We start from the raw sequence: 17,158 nt of genomic DNA, 5'->3' as shown, positions 1-17,158 counted from the left end.
AATTACATGTAAAAACATTTTTTAACATGTTTTTTAAAATTTTGAGTTCTAATTTCTTTCTTCTTCCCTCCCTCCTTCCTCCCGTCTTTGAAAAGGCAAGCAATTTGATATAGATTTTACATGTGCAGTCATGCAAAACGTACTTCCATATTAGCCATGTTGTGAAAGAAAACACAGACTAAAAAAAAAAAAAGGACAAGGAAAATAAAGTTAAAAAGAAGTATTTTTTGGTCTGCATTCAAACAGTATCAGTTCTTTCTATGGAGGTGGATAGTGTTTTTTATCATAAGTCCTTTGAAATTGTCAGATCATTGCATTGCTGAGAGTAGCTAAGTCATTCACAGTTGATCATCGTACAGTATTGCTGTTATTGTGTACAATGGTCTTCTGGTTCTGCTCACTTGACTTTGCATCAGTTCATATAAGTTTTCTAGTGGGGATTATTTAAAGGTGTGAGTGTGTGTACTGTAGACAGTAGAGAATTGGGATTTGGGGGAGACTGATGATTAGAGAAAGAGGATGAATATGGTGCAATCTACTGGAGAAGACAGGAGGAACTGAGAGTGTCTTTAGAAGAAGTCCCCTTTTAGAGGTCATGAATGTAGAGACATTGGGAAGGAGACACCTCTTTTATCAGAGACTGGTGTGAAAGAGGAGAGAATGGGAATGATGCCAAAGAGTTTTGAGTTGTAGAGGGGGAGATAAGATGTAGCTCATGGTGAATGGCCTCTATTCTCTAAGTAAAATATAAAGCAATCCTCTAGTCTTGGGTGGCTGGGGGTTGGACAGGATGAGAAAGGCTTGAGGAGAGAAGAGAAGGCTTGGAATAACCTCTGTGGGGAGTGAGATAGAAAACCAGTTAGGGAGGAGTTAAAGGATTATATTGCAGGAATGGGGGCCCAGTTGAGTAATTAGATGGCACAGTAGATGGAGTGCTGACTTTGGAGTCAGAGAGACCTGAGTTCAGATTCTGCCTCAGATACTTATTAGCTGTGTGACTTATTAGGTATGTCACTTAACCACTCTCAGCTTCAGTTTATTCATCTGTCAAATGAGAAAAATCATAATATCTATCTCCCAGGGATACTGAGAATCAAATGTGGTAACATGTAAAGTGTTTTTGCAAATCTTTAATCCCTGTATAAATGCTAGCTAATATTATTTGTAGTGGAACCTGTCAGCATGCTTTTGTGATTCTTTCAGTTCCATTTAGCAGCATATGATAGGAATAGAAGAGGCAGATGAGAGCAGTAATCCAGGGCTCGGGTTTGGAAAAGCCAGATCAGAACTGCTCCTAGTTCTGTCTCTTACTTGCTAAAACCACGACTCTAGACTCCTCTATCTTCATCTATAAGATGAGCACTCTGATGATCCCTAAGGTCCCTTCCAGCATGCTGTGCTCTAACATTGTTTGTTCCAACCTAGTGTGTGTATGAAGTGGGTATCATGTTTACAGCAACTGAGCAAGCTGTTACATACATAATTATACCGAATAACTTTAAAGACCGTAATCAATATTGTTGGCTAGTGTAGGGTATGAACTAAGCTGGCATCCTGTATGGTTTGGTATTAGGATTTGGATGTAGAAGACCTAGGTTTAAATCCTGACTCTGCACAGTACTACCTATGTAACCTTAGACAAATCATTTCCTCTCTCTTAGCCTCAGTTTCCTCTTCTGGAGTTTCCTTTCAGATACCATAAATAGCTGTGTGACTTTGGATGAAATTACTTACCTTTCCTTCACCTTCCTCTTCCCGTGCAAGTCATTGCATCTCTCTTGGCCACAGTTTACCCTTCTTGTTTTTCCTCTCAGATACCATTAATAGCTGTGTGATCTTGGATGGAATTATTGGACTTTAGCTTCCTCTTCTATACAATAAAGGAGTTGGGCTGGATTATCTTTAAGGTCTTTTTTAAGCCCCAATGTTGTGTGGTTCCACTCCACCAGTATCACCAACAAATATGTGGATGTTTTACACAAGACCCAAGTAAGGAATCAGTCATTCTGAGACTGATTAGCATCCATTTTCCTCTCTGTTTCTCCTTACCAGAAAAAAAAATTGGTATTGGTGTGGAAACTTAGTCAGAGAAAGATGACCAGATCTTGAAAATAAGAGGGGTTGGTTGAGGATATAATGGAAAAAGCCAATTTTACAAGCATTTATTAAGTGCCTACTCTGTGTAGGCATTATACTGTATTTAGATTGTAAGCTCCTTGAGGGAAGAGACTATCTTTTGCCTCTTTTTATATCTCCATTGTTTAGCATAGTGACTGGCACAGAGTAGGCACTCATAAATATTTATTGATTGATTTATTGTTTGGTTGGTTGTTAGATGCTAGGGATATACAAAGACAAAAATAAAATTGTTCTTGCCCTCAATGAGTTTACATTTTGCTAGGAAAAAACAAGATAATAGGTAGCTCTATTTATACAGTGTTTAAGGTTTGCAAAGAGCCTTGTAAATATTTCATTTAATCCTCTCAACATTATTGAGAGGTTCTGTTATTCTACTATTCTATTATTATCTATTCTATTCTATTATTCTATTATTATCATCCTCATTTTGTAGATTGAGACAGAAAGAAATGATATGACTTGCCCAAGGTGACAAAGATAATAAATGTTGAAAAGGGATTTGAAGTCAGGTATTCCTGACTCCAGGTTGGCCCTATTCATTGTACCACCTAACTGTGTCTAGATAAGGCTAGATAAGTTGCTGAGTGTATACGAAGTGATTTCCTGGAGGGGAAGTGGAGAGCACTAACAACCGGAGGCATGAAGAAAGACCTTGTGTAGTAGGTGACTCATGAACTGAGTCTTGAATAGAGATAGAGATTCAGCAAAATTGAGGCAAAGGGAGAGAAATCCTGTGTAGAGAGATGGAGGTCATTTTTCTGGTCATGTCTGACTCTTCATGACCCCATTTGGGGTTTTCTTGGTAAAGATATGAGAATGGTTTGCCATTTCCTTCTACAGTTCATCTTATAGATGAAGGAAATTGAAGCAAACAGGTTAAGTGACTTGCCCAGGGTCACACAGATAGTAAGTGTCCGAGGCCAGATTTGAACTCAGGAAGAGGAGTCTTCTTGACTGGAGGTCTGTCACTTTATCCACTGAACCACCAAGTAGCTAGGAGAGAGGTGGAGGAGTTAGAAAATGAAATAGCTTGAGTGTGTGGAACAACAACAAAACCAAAACAATTTGACTAGAATGTAAAGTACGTGAAAGGAGAGAATGTGAAATCAGTCTGGAAAGATAGATTGGAGTCAAATTGTGAAGGGCTTCAGAGGGCCAGCAGAGGAGTTTGTTGCTGATTGATAGTCAGGCAATAAGTCAGCCACTGAATCTTCTTGAGTGATGGGGTTAGATCTATGCTTTAAGAATGCCAAACTGGCATTGATGTAAAGAATGGATTGTAGACAGGAGAGATTGGACATCAATGCGTGGTGATGATGGGACAGTGGAGAGAAGGATGAGAATTATTGTGGAGGTACAACTTACAAAACTTCACAATTAATTTGCCATGGAGAGTGAAGAAGGACCTGAAGTGGGGAGCCTGGTGGATTAGAAGGATAATGGTACCATTGATAGAAAGAGGGGGAAGGTTAGGGAAGTGTAATAAGTTATGTTTTGAATGTGTTGAGTCTGAGATGCCTGTGTGATCTATCTACATAGACTAAAGCTTCGGAGAGAGATGAGGACAGGATACCTAGATCTGGGTAAAGCTATATGGAGATGACAATGGAACCCATGGGAGCTAATGAGATCACCAAGAGGTATAAGAACCATACAAAACAGTCAGGACTTGGGTGATGGTCCACCTAAGGAGACTGAGAAGGAATGGTCATACTGGTAGGAGACTCACAGGAGAACAGTATCTTGAAGACCAGGCAGGAGAAAGTATCCAGGAGGAGGGGGTAGCCAACAGTGTCCCGCTTCAGAGGAGTCAAGAAGCATGGGGCTGAAGGAAAGACCACTGTATTTAGTGATTAAAAGATCATTGGTGACTTTGGAAGCAGCCTGCAGAGGACAGAGAAGTGAGTGGGGTCTAGGAGTTTTCTAGAGAGTCACATGAAATGGTAGCTTTTACACAGCAGGGGCAGGAGGAAGATGGTAGGGTCATATGTAGGCATTTTTTTTTTAAATTATAGGGGAAACCTCAGCATGGTAAGTAACTTAATCTTTCTGGGTCTTGGTTTCTACATCTGTAAAATGAAGGGGTTAGACTTAATGCCCTCTAAGATCATTTTCATATCATGATCATGTGATTATAGGCAACAGGTAAAGAGCCAATAGATGAATAGAGATTGAAGATTACAAAGAGAGATGAAATGATTGAAATATGAGCTCCCACAGAAGACGGGAGTCAGCCAGTTAACTAGTATTTATTAAGTATGTACTATGTGCTGGGTCCTGTGCTAAGCATGGAAGATATAAGGAAATGCACCCTTAATTTTCCCCTCCTTTCCCATAAAAAACTAGTCCCTGCTCTCAAGGAGATTATAGTGTAACCCTGGGCAACTCACTTAATCCTTTTTGCCCCAGTTTCCTCATCTGTAATAAGGTGGGTCCAAGTTGAAAGGCTGACTTGGCTAAGAGAACTACCTTTTCTTCCAAGACTTGAGCAAAGGAGTAAAGAATGGGGAAAGATGTTGAGGAGAGGGACAAGTTCCTAACTGATGGTCTTCATTTTTTGTGTCAAGTATCCATAACCTGACTTCTTCCTACCTTTCTGGTCTTCTCTCCTTCATTAGACTATTAGTACCTTAAGAGCAGTCTTTGTAAGGTAAAAACTTTCTTTGTAACCCCGGTGCTTAAAGCAGTGCCTGACACATACAGTGCTTAATAAATGTTTGTTGACTCATTGGTTGTCAGTCAACCTCTGTAATCCAGCTATTCTAATCTTTTTGTAGTTCCTTGAGCACAATCCTTCGTTTCCTGTCTTCACATTTTTGTACTGGCTGTCGCTTATGCTTGGGCAGCTAGGTGGTGCAGTGGATAGAGCACAAGGCCTGAGATACTTAATAGTTGTGTGACCCTGGGCAAGTCACTTAACCCTGTTTGCCTCAGTTTCCTCATCTGTAAAATGAGCTGGAGAAGGAAATGTCAAATCACTCCAATATCTTTGCCAAGAAAACCCCAAATGGGGTCATGAAGGGTTGGACATGACTGAAACTGCTGAACAGCAACATGCTTAGAATGCTCTGTCCTCACACCTCCACCTCTTCATTTCACAGGCTTCCTTCAAGATTTAGATCAGGTGACACCTTCTGCGGGAAACCTTCCTGGATCCCCCCAGGCTGTTCTAGCTTTCCCCACAAGTTTGCCTTCTATCTGCTCTGTATATATCTTATGTGTACTTGTTTACATAATTACCATGAGGACCTGGAAGATAACACACACACACACACGCATAGATATGTGTGTGTGTGTGTGTGTATGTATGTGTGTGTATCATCCATAGATCTGGAAGGACAATATACATAATATTAGTATATATATATCATTATATATAGTACATAATCTAATTGAATATCATATGTAATTGTAATATATATTATATTTATATATAATATGTAATATAATTGTATACACATACAGAGGCCTAGATCTATTTTATTCCAGTTAACACCTGGAATAAAAGTCATTGTAAATCTTTTAAAACTTTGTGTAACTTTGTGTGGTATGATGAAAGGAACACTGAATAGCCCAAGAGACCTGAGTGAATCCTGACTCTGACACTCAGTAGCTGGCCCTGGTAAGGTCAATTCACCTCCTTCGGCATCAGTTTTCTCATCTCTAAGGTGGAAATAATAATGGTTTTACTACATACCTCAGAGGGTTGTTGTGAGGAAAGTTCTTTATAAATGTTAAGTACAAATGTGCTTTATTTGTTATTTTTATTATTTTTTTTTACCAGCGCACACACAAATACACACATACGTACGCATAAACATTTCCCTAACTCCCCATATACATACACGCACAGATACATACATACACAGTGGGAGATGTTGCAACCTTAGAAAACTCCAGAAGGGCTGAATATTGCTTCAAGGTCAGGAGGGTGGGAGAAAAATTGTGAGATATGTCTCATGGTTCTAGAAAGGGAGAGAACCCCAGGAAAGAACAGGAAGGGAGCAAGCACTTAGTTTTGGAGGCAGCATAATTCGAGTATATATTTGTATAATATTGGAAAAATCATCCAGCCTCTTTAGCCTCAGCTCCCTCTGAGATTTCTTCCAGCTCAGCATCTATGATCCATCCAGAGAAAAGCCATGTGGCAGAGGCAGAGGCAGAGCCTGGGACAGAGAAGTATCAATTCAACTTTAGTTTAACAAACTTTTGACTCTGTGTAAGACCCTGTGTCCCGGGAGCTTGCCCTTCAGCACACCCTGTACATGGACAGTCACTCCGTTGTTTTATCATTAGGTCCCAGTTTGTGACAGTTTGGAAGTCTAATTCATCCCTTTCTGTCTTTGTTCTTATTTCATTGGTTGGTCTTGATACCCTCAGGTCGGGGACCAGATCCTGGAAGTTAACGGGAAGAGTTTCTTGAGCATTCCTCACGATGAAGCCGTCAAGCTGCTGAAGTCATCGAAGCATCTCATCATGACAGTGAAGGATGTGGGGAGGCTGCCCCACGCCCGAACCACCGTGGATGAGACCAAGTGGATTGCCAGCTCCCGGATCGGAGAGACGCTGGTGAACTCAGCAGGGTCTGTTACTGGTGCTTTCTTGCCCACAGAGGCATTTCTGGAAAGTAGTGCAGGTTCTCACAGTTCCTGTACCCTGTGCAATGAGCTATGCTCTCCAGAGACTGTGAGTCTCTGACTGGTTACTGCCTATGACAGGCAAGATCTTTAGGAGAGTGGGGCGTTGTGCTGTAACTAGGAGCATACTGATTCTGAAGTTAGAATCCTCAATCTGTCATTTGTTACCTAAGGTAATATGGACAAGTCATGGACCTTAATTTTTTTCATTTGTAAAAAGAGGGTTGGATTAGACACTCATCTTTTGGTCCCCACTCTAAATCTGGTAATGGTAAATGATGATTATCTTCTCCAACTCCCCTGTACTTCTCTTCTGAGCCTCAGTTTCCTCATATATAAAATGAATCTTGCTTTTTTTGTATCCTCAGCATTTATCACAGTGCCTGGCATACAATAAGTACTTGATAAGTTTATTGATTAGTTGATTAATTGATATCTACCTCAACAGGGTTACTTATAAAGATGAATTGAAACAATATCTTTAAAAAACTTTGTAAATCTGAAAGTGCTGTATCAATGTCAGCTCTTATTATTATCAATCATCATTCTCTGGCTTGGATTTAAATCATAAGAGCCTTCATTACATATTCTGAAATTTACCCGACTCCCTATTCTTAGCTGATAGAATGTAATCTCCTTGAGGACGGGATGGTTTCACGTTTGTCTTTGATTCTCCAGTACTTAGTGCAGTGCCTGGCATATAGCAGACCCTGAATAAATGCTTGCTAATTCATTAATTGTGTCCACAGTAACCTACAATTCAGTAACCCTCAAGACTAAGAGCCTAGTTATCCAGGCCCAGAATCTTAAGAGCTTATTTCCTGGAAACCAATGGAAATTCATCTTCCTTTGAAGTAGAAGTGGCCTTACCAAAGAAAAGCAATTTTCTCTGGCCAGGCCACTTTGAGCTGTTTGAAGGATGCTAAGAATTGTTATCTTTATTTGCAGGATACCTGGGGATCTCACAGGAGAAGGGCCAGCAAAGGTAAGAAGTTCTCTTCTGAGGATTTGAACAACAATAAAAAAAGGTCCTTTCTTTAGCTGGTGTTTAATCAACAGAAGTTGATTTATTCCTATCAGTTCTTAATTGGTTTGATCATTTTCTTTTCAGAGCTGTTTTGGTGCACCCTGGGCAACATCAGATAAGAGATCACATTTGGCCAGTTCTCTGACTCTTTCTGTCTTAAGACATTTATTGGATTATCAAGTTACTTTTATCTTGGCCTTCCCATCCCTGAACTACCCTTCATGGGTGGTTGGTTAATGGGGCTCTTGAAAGTGCCCCCTATGAGTCAAGGTCTCTGGGGAAGCTTTGAGAGGAGTTTCTCAGGAAGGAATCCATTTCTCAGGTTAATCTCTAGGGAAAGCTGTGCTGCCTAAATATTTGGAGGAGGAAGGAGATGAGTATTTTTTAAGGGTGAACGGAAATGAGCTTTAATTTGAGATGCTGGGACAAGAACGTATGTGATCCTGCTTCAACTTGTTATGGAGGTTTTTTCCCTTCTTTGGAATCCTGATGCCTTATCCTGGCTTGGAGATGGCCCTAGCTTCTCAGATCCCAAGCCAATGGGGTGCAGTTTCTGTTAGATCCTGCCAAATTCTGAAGAGGCTTCAAGTACAAGGAAACCTCCCTTGTAGTTCTCTCTTTTTTTTTTTCCTGTGGACCTTGCTAATGTGGTCAGCATGCATTGTTTCATGTCTGTGTATGTGCTATATGATGAGGTAGAAAAGAGTGCTTGAGGCAGATGGAGCAAGAAGGACATGAGATAGAAGATAAGATGCAGGATGTGACCAGACAGAAAAGTGGTCAAAGAAGACTGTGCATTGAAGCCTCCGCCATGGACTTACCTGTGTGCTTTCACAAAGCACCCTCAATTTCAGAACAACTCTTCCCCTCCCCTTTCTTGTTCTCTTTACTTATCACCTCCAGACTACCTGATGTCCCAGGCATTTCGGAGCCATTCTTGCTCTTCCCGTTCTCTTATCCCCTTTCCCCTATTCCATAAAATTTTATTTAAACTGTATCTTTGACCTCTCTAACCACCTTTGCCTCCTATGAAAAGCAGGGGCTGGCCACTCTGCTCCCTTAGGGGAGCAATGCCTTAGGGGAACAGGGCCTGTGGCCTATGCTCTGCCTCACATGTGGAGTAGAGCCCATTGGGCCTCTGCCTCACAAAGAGCAGGCCTGCTTGGGTACATCACCCCAAAAAATGCCTTTCTTTAGCTTGGAGACTCTCAGTGAATTCTTTTAGGATGCTAGGACCCACCCGCTTATTCCTCATCATTTCAGGTACCACTCCAACATTCTTAGGGTCCGCCCTGAACTTATCACTCATGGCTACAGAGAAGGTCTAAGTGAATTCTTTCACACCTGAATCAGCTCTTCCAACTCTAACCTCAGTGCTCTATATCCCCCAACTAAATGTCAAGCTTCATGAGGGCAGGGACTGGGCCTTATCGAAGCTTTGGATGTCCCACCAGTGCACAGTGTTCTGCCTACTTTAGAAACTCAGTAAATGCTTATTGTATTGAATCAGGCATACCAATGGCCACTACGTCCAAGAGGGCAGAATTTGGAGCTGTGGGTAGAAATTACCAAGGTAGATTTTGGCTGAATGTGCTGAAAAACTTCCTACCAATTAGAGTCGTCCAGAAGCAGGATGGGCTGCCTCAGGAGGTAGCAGACTTTCCTTTGCCGCAGGGTCTTCAAGTAGTGGCTGGGTGATTGGATGTTCATTGGGCACATTGCAGAAGAGATTTCTGCTCAGCTGAGGATTAAACTGAGGTCTATTCTAAGTGTGAGACACTGTGATTCTCTTACCCTCTAAGTTTTGACATTCTCATTACTACCAAGTGATGTTTTTTTGGGGCTATAGTTGTTCACAAAGCCCATGCACTGACTCGTGGAGGAATTATTGCAGCCTGCCTTGGGGGAGGAAGTGCCCTCACTCAGTGAAATCATCAACCCTTGAAGTGTTGAAGAAAGTAGAGAAGTTTTAATTTTTTTAGTCACTTTTTGTGATAATAATAACTCACATTTCCATAGCACCTTCGATTTATAAAGTATTTTCCTCGTAAGATAAGTAGCATCAGTATTATTAGCCCCATTTTAGAGAGTAAGAAAGTATAATCATGGCTAAGACTTCAGTAGTGCTTTACAGTTGCAGAGCATTTTACATAAATTATCTCATTTGATCCTCACGGCAGGCCCTTGAGATGATCAGGATAGGTGTTATGAAACCAATTTTACAGAAAAAGAAGTTGAGGTTCAGATAAGTAAGGCACATATACCATAGGTCAAGGATTCTCCCATTCTCTTTGGGTTTGGAAGATGCATTTAGCCACTGCTGACATTTGAATTTGCCTTCTAGAAACTTGTAAGAGGAAAAGGACTTATATGTGAGAAAATAGTTATAACAGCTTTTTTTGTGGTGGCAAAGAATTGGAAACTGAGGGGATGCCCTTAAGTTGGGGAAGGGCTACACAAGTTGTGGTGTCTGATTGTGATGGAATACTATTGTGCTATAAGAAATGACAAGGGGGATGGGTTCAGAAAAACCCAGGAAGACATATGAATTGATGCAGAGCGAAGCAAAAATCCCAAATGGGGTCACGAAGAGTCAGATATAACTGAAAAGACTGAACAATAACAACAAAGTGAGCAGAAATGGGAGAAGGTTTTAGAGGGTAACAGTAATATTATAAAGATGATCAACTATGAAAGACTTGGCTAGTCTGATCAATACAGTGATCCAAGACAATTCCAATTCCTCATGATGAAAAATACTATCTACATCCAGAGAGGGAACTAATGCACTTTAGGTGCAGATTGAAGCATACTTTTTTTTCATTTTCTTGCTTTTTTTTTCAACATGGCTAATACAAAAATATATTTTGCATGACTTTATATGTAGAATTGATTTCATATTGCTTGCCTTCTCTCAGGGTGGGGAAGGGCTAGAGGAAGAGAATTTGGAGCTCAAAACTTTCTTAAAAAACAAATGTCAAATAAATTATTTTTTAAAAAGAAAAAATAATAGAAGCTTATAGGCAAGCAGTGGCATTAGCCAGCTTGCTTAATTTAATGTTAATGCCTAGTGTGGTCTGTTAAAACCAGTATGTGGACAAATGGAAGCCATGGCGAAGTGGGCAGGGCAGAGCTGACATAGGTTTGGGGGAGCCACCTTTAATTTTGTCTGTAATAGGGACACTTTGATTATCTGGATCTAAAGTCATAGGGTCTGTGCAGAGGTAGATGATGCTCCAAATCCATTAACATGGGTAATAAACTGAGGTGCTATAGATAGATTCCCTAAAACATTACCAGTCTGTGTCTCCTCCTCCCCTCCAGCTTCTCCTTCCATCTCCCTCATCTTTATTTCAGTCCTTTCTTGCTCTATTTCTTTTATGGCTTCTCTCTGCCAAGTTAATACCTAGGCCCTGGGTGTGTTCCAGTAATCTTACCCAGAGTTTGTAAATGTCTGTAGGAGGCATTCTTCATGGCCTTAGAGGTGGCTGGAACTTCAAGGTCAGCCTCCAAACCACCCATCCTTAACGAGATTAAGTAAATCTCAGATGCCCAGGTCATATCAGAATTATAGGGTCTGGGCCAGAAAAGCCATTTTAGTAATCCTTACCCTCATGCTTTCTCCCTGCCCCCCAATCCCTGTGAGGATGCTAGGTTGGCTCTAGCTATTGTCTATGAAGTTATCTCAGTGCTAGAAAGAAAATGTTTCTCTCAGTCTTGTAACATCTTTATGCCAGTACTCTGAACTTTATCCCCCAAAGAACTTTGGTTTAGTAAGAATTTAGGCCAGCTGTCTTTTTTTTCTTTTTAAATTGATTTTTAAAAATTAGCAAGCATTTATTTTTTCCTCCTCCTCTCCTACACACATTGAGAAGGAAAAAAGAAAATCAAAACCCTAGCAACAAATATGCATAACTAAGCAATCCAAAAACATCTATCTCATTTTGCATTTTGAGTCCATCTTCTCTCTGATCTGAGTTCCTGTTAGTCCACTCTTAATTATCTATGCTTTTAGAGGAATGTTAGTGGTATGGATAATTGAAAAACTAGGACTAATCTCAAACTACAAATAATCTAAAACCCATTTCTGTTTGGCTCTGTGATAAAAACTATATAATTTTTGTAACAGAAGCAGACTCATCTTCGTAATTATATTTGGCTTAATAAGACTTTATTTGAAGGGGCAGCTAGATGGCGCAGTGGATAGAGCACCGACCCTGAATTCCGGAAGACCTGAGTTCAAATTCGGCCTCAGACACATAACACTTACTAGCTGTGTGACGCTGGACAAGTCACTTAACCCTATTGCCTAGTCAAAAAAAAAAGAAAAAAGAAAAAAAAAAGAAAAAAAAGAAAAACCTATCTGTGGCCCAAAGAAATTTAAAAAGGGGCAGGTAAGTAGCGTAGTGAATAGAACACCTGCCCTTAAGTCAGGAGGACCTGATTTCAAATCCGGCCTCACACCAAACACTAGACACTTACTGGCTGTGTGACCATGGGCAAGTCACTTAACCCCAATTGCCTAAACAAACAAAAAAAAAGACTTTATTTGACCTTAGCTGAAAATGAGTTTGCATTTCCTGAGACCTCACTTGCCTCTTTGCCTATTCTCTTCCTTCTGAACCATCCTTCACACAACTGCCAGAAACACCTTCCTAATGCACACGTCTGACCATGCCACTCCCCTGCTTAAAGATATTTAGTGGCTCCCTATTACCTTTAGAAGAAAATACAGATTTTTTAGCCAGCTTTGACGGTCCTCTACATTCTGACTGCAGCCTATCCTTCCATCTTTATTTCATAGAATTCACCTTTTCACACTCATTGTCCAAGTCAAACTAGACTGTTGATTATTCCCTAATCTTGCCTTGCCATCTTCTGCCTCTATTCGGATGTATGGGTTGTACTCCATGCCAGGAATGCACTCATTCCTTATCTCTACCTCTTCTTCTTCATCACCATATCATCATCATCATCCCTTCTCTTCTTTTAAGTTTTAGCTCAGATATCACCTCTTCCATGAAGCCTTCTCTGACTTTTTTTAGCTGAAATGTTTTCTCCATCATAACCCTATGTCTAGCTCTCTTTATTTCTATCAATCTATAATCTCATACTTATTTGTGTCCATGTCATACCCCTTTGATTATACTGTTAAGTTCTTTAGGGTCAAAGACTGATGGGTTTTTTCCTATCTATCTCAACACCATCCTCACCACCACCTCCCAAACAAGGGGTTTAAACACAGTAGGCACTTAATAAATGTAGAATTATTGTTGAACTGAGGATGTATAGAATAAATGCCAGTTGTTGTCATTCTTGTTGTCATTGTTGTTGTTAACATAGTATGGAGAGGTGGTCCAGAAGGTCGGGCTGGTGTGATTCAGTGGAAAAGGCTCAGAAGACCTGGGTTTTTAATCTGTTTTTCACATTCAGTTGCTGCTTGGTTATGGTTAAGTGACAATGTCTCTTAAAGTCTCTGGGTTTCAGTTTCCTTATCCATAAAATGGGGATATTAATACTTACCTCACAGAACTGTTGTTAAGGATAGTGCTTTATATAAATCTAAGTTATTTGTTATGTCAGTTCTGACTCCCTGACTTTGGGAGGTCACTTTCATTCATTCATTCATTCATTCATTCAGTGATCATTTATTATGTACTTACTATGTGCTGGATCCTAGAGATATAAAGACAAAAATAAAGCAGACCCTGCCCTCAAGGAACTTACATTCTATCGAGTGGAAACTCATATACCGATAAGTTAATACAAAAATATGCACAAAATAAACACTAGTTAATTTCAGGAATGGAAGGAAGGGCACCCCACCTGTGGTGATCAGGTCTCAACTTCATTATTTGTAAAAGGAAGAGGGATGGACTGAATGATTTCTTCTGTCCCTTTCAGCTCTAGGGGAAAAAATTATGAATCCTAGTCATGATCTTGTTATTCTGAGGTTGTTTCATATTAGGGGGAAGCCTTTCAGGGATTAAAAATGGACCAATGGGCAGCCAGTGAGCAGCTAGCTGTACGGAGATGGAGACCTCCTATAACTGTCTCTTAGTCGTGATTAGCCGGGGAAGTCTGCGCTGGCTGCAGAGCTAAAAGCCCAGTGGGGAGCCTTCGCCAAAGGGATTGGACTCTTTGTTAGCTTTGTTAGCATTCCTTTCAATTCTCTGCAGCCTGAGGCGCCCACCTTTCCCCCCCCCCCCCCCCGCCCCACTTTTAAGAGAAAATGATTTGGGAGGTTACACAGGTGGCTGTGGCTGATAAACTCCAGCTCTCCCTTTGACAAAACATCTTATGCCATTTGTTTCGTTAACATCGGGCTGTTGGCTGATTGGTCGTTTTCTTTCTCTCTCCCTTGTGGCATTTCAATCCCCAAGGCCTGAGAACCGAACTGTCAGTTCTTGAAAAGTGGTGGCTCAGAAAATCCTCAGGGCATCCCTTGACCTTGGGGATGGTCGCATTCCCCAAGGCTGAGCCTGGAGGGTGGGGGTGCTGGCCCAGGATGGAGCTAAGGCTCCCCCAGGGAGTGAAGCTGCTTTTGGCACGGTGACTTGCCTGGATGTTTAGAGAACCAGCTTTGGCTAGATGGCAGGATAATAGAATTCAATTTAATTTAACAAAATCTATTAAATTTGCTATGTGTGAGGCACAGTTCCAGGGGCTGAGGATATTAGGATAGGGACTGGACCTATAGGTAATTTCTGGATGAAGACAGTACCGTTGAAGATAAAAAACAAAACAAATGCTTCCTTAAAGGGCTTGCAATCTACTTGGAGGAAAGGGTACATGTTTGGCATTTATACAGATAAGTATAATTCATAGCGTTGCTTATAGTATAGTAGGGGGAAGCAGAGGTCCAGATAAAGGGCCCCCAGAAAATTTGAAGAGAGAACACTTTCAGGTTGGAAAGTTGGGGAGACTTCATGAAGAAAGTGGCACCTGCGTTGAGCCTTAAAAAAAAGAAGAGGATTTCATCAGGCAGAGATGAGTGGGGAAGGCGTTCCGTGAGTGGGGGAATGCTCTTTGTACAGAAGAGAGAGGGGAGGAGGAGACTGGTTAACAACAGGCTGGGAGTCCCTTTTGAATGGAATAGACATGGTATGAAGGGGAGGCTGAAATGAGATTGTAAAAGTAGACTGGAGCCAGATCATTGGGGATTTTGTTGTTGTGATAATAAATTCCAGGCTGAGGAGGTAGAATCTTATCTCAGAGGTGGTAGAAAGTGACTGGAAGTCATGAAGACCCAAGCTGAAGACCTTCCCCTAACATATGCTGGCTACATGACCTTGGGCCAGTCACTTATCCTCTTAGTGCCCTCAGGCAGTGGTCTTAGACTGTACATGGGGTAGAAGGTGATAGCCTGCTTGGGAGAAATTCAGCATATCCCAATGAAATTACAGGTCTCATTAAAAAAAAAATGATTGTCCATAAAGAAGTGTATTATGAGGCAGAATGTGAAAAGGGCCAAGGAGGAGTTTGGACAAATGGTTATGAAAAAGCCTGCTCTCCATAGTGCAGTAGTTAGAGCATTGGATTTGAAGTCAGGAAGACCTGAATTTAGATACTTACCTAACTTTGATCCCAGGCAAGTCACTTTATCGCTGTCAGCCTCAGTTTCCACATATGTAAAATGGGGATTTTCTTAACACCTATTTCACAAAGTCATTGTGAATCAGACAAACTAATATATGTCAAATGTTTTTCAAACCGTAATATGCTACATAAATGTTAACTGCTGCTATGCCAGGACATGCCAGACTGTTTCACATCAGTTCCATTCCATTAGAGTACTATATACATTCTTTAAGAGCAAGGACTCATTTTTAGCTTCATCTGCTCAGTGTCTGTGTGGGGCCCTTGCACAGAATAGGTGGTTGGGAAATGTGGAATTGAGTGAACGAGGGCAGGGGGTGTGGAGCTGGTCCCGTTCTTTCTCAGGGGTGCCAGTTTATCAGAGCACAGATCAGAGGTCTGGAGAGAAGGTGTGATTTAACACAGGATATTTAGAACCTGTAACAGAAGACCACCTATGATTTCAGGCGTACCAACCACCAAGTCTGATTGACCCCCCAAAGCCATCTCCCTGCTCCCTGGAGGCAGCATCAGAGCCCTGAGACTCTGCCTCATTTATCTATCTCAGCTTCCTACATCTCTACTTCGTCATTTCAGGTCACGCAATCACAGCATGAGACCTTAGAGGCTACTTAATGGGATCCATCGCTTTGCTGCTAGGTGGCGCAGTAGCTAGAGGGCTGGCCTGGACTTAGGAAAACTCACTTCTCTGAGTTCAAATCCAGCCTCTCAGACACTTACTAGCTGTGTGACCCTGGGCAAGTCACTTAATCCTGTTTGCCTCAGTTTCCTCATCTGTAAAATGAACTGGAGAAGGAAATGGCAAACCACTCCAGTATCTTTGCCACGGAAACCCCAAATGGGGTCATGAAGAATCAGACATGACTGAAATGACTGAAAAACACCAACAACAAAACACTTTGCAGAGGAGGAAGCTGAGGCTCTGAGTGGCCAAGTAATATATCCAGAGTCACAGAGCAAGTTAGAGGCAGAGCTGGGACTAGAACCCAGGTCTCTTAACATGTGGCTCTTTCTTTTTCCACTTCTTCCAGGCTGCCTCCATGTGACTCTCTGTCTTCCCTTTGATTATTTCCCATGTTCTGTTATGCAGGACTTTGGTCTGACACAGAAATAGCAGCCCTTTTCTTGACCACTGTTGCCAAATCTTATTCAGTGGTACAGTGCATAAATACCTGGGCTTGGAGTTAAAAAGACTCAAGTTCAAATCCTGCTTTGGACACTTACCTGGACAAGTCATTTCAGTCAAGAAACACTTATTAAGTGCCTACTATGTGTCAGATAGTCTTTGCCCTCAAGGAATTCACTGTTTAATGTCTGTCAGGGCAGCAAGGTGGTGCAGTGCTGGACTCAGAGTCAGGAAGGCCTGAGTTCAGATCCAGCCTCAGCCACTTATTAGCTATGCAACCCTGAGCAAGTCATTCAACCTCTGTCTGCCTCAGTTTCTTCATCTATAAAGTTGGAATAATAATAGCACCTATCTGCTAGGGTTGTTGTAAGGATAAAATGAGACATTTTAAAGTGCTTTTGCAAACGTTAAAGTGCTATATAAATGCTATTATTTAACCTTTCTTAGCCTCAGTTTCCTCATCTATAAAATAGAGATAAAAATAGCCGCTACCTCACAGGGTTATTGTGAGGATTAATTAAGATGACATATGTAAAGTGCTTTGCAAAACCTTAAAGTATTACATAAATGGAAGTTACTGCTGCTACTACTACTACTACTACTACTACTACTACTACTACTACTACTACT

At 41.1% G+C, this 17,158-nt stretch overlaps 1 protein-coding gene across 9 annotated transcripts in view; it reads left to right on the top strand.

Annotated features, from left to right (window-relative positions):
* The window catches only part of LOC114047369 (whirlin-like), a 134,603-nt gene that overhangs the window by 86,623 nt on the left and 30,822 nt on the right, over window positions 1-17,158 (top strand). For all 9 annotated transcript variants that reach the window (XM_027868185.1, XM_027868184.1, XM_027868182.1 and 6 more), the window contains 2 exons: window positions 6,520-6,722; window positions 7,725-7,761. In XM_027868185.1, coding sequence (XP_027723986.1) covers window positions 6,520-6,722; window positions 7,725-7,761 — 240 coding nt within the window. The remainder of the gene's footprint in view (window positions 1-6,519; window positions 6,723-7,724; window positions 7,762-17,158) is intronic.

Source organism: Vombatus ursinus, unplaced genomic scaffold (genome assembly GCF_900497805.2).
Source record: "Vombatus ursinus unplaced genomic scaffold, bare-nosed wombat genome assembly UNPS02014786.1, whole genome shotgun sequence".
NCBI classification, from domain to species: Eukaryota; Metazoa; Chordata; class Mammalia; order Diprotodontia; family Vombatidae; genus Vombatus; species Vombatus ursinus.
This window is presented reverse-complemented; position numbering and strand designations above follow the sequence as displayed.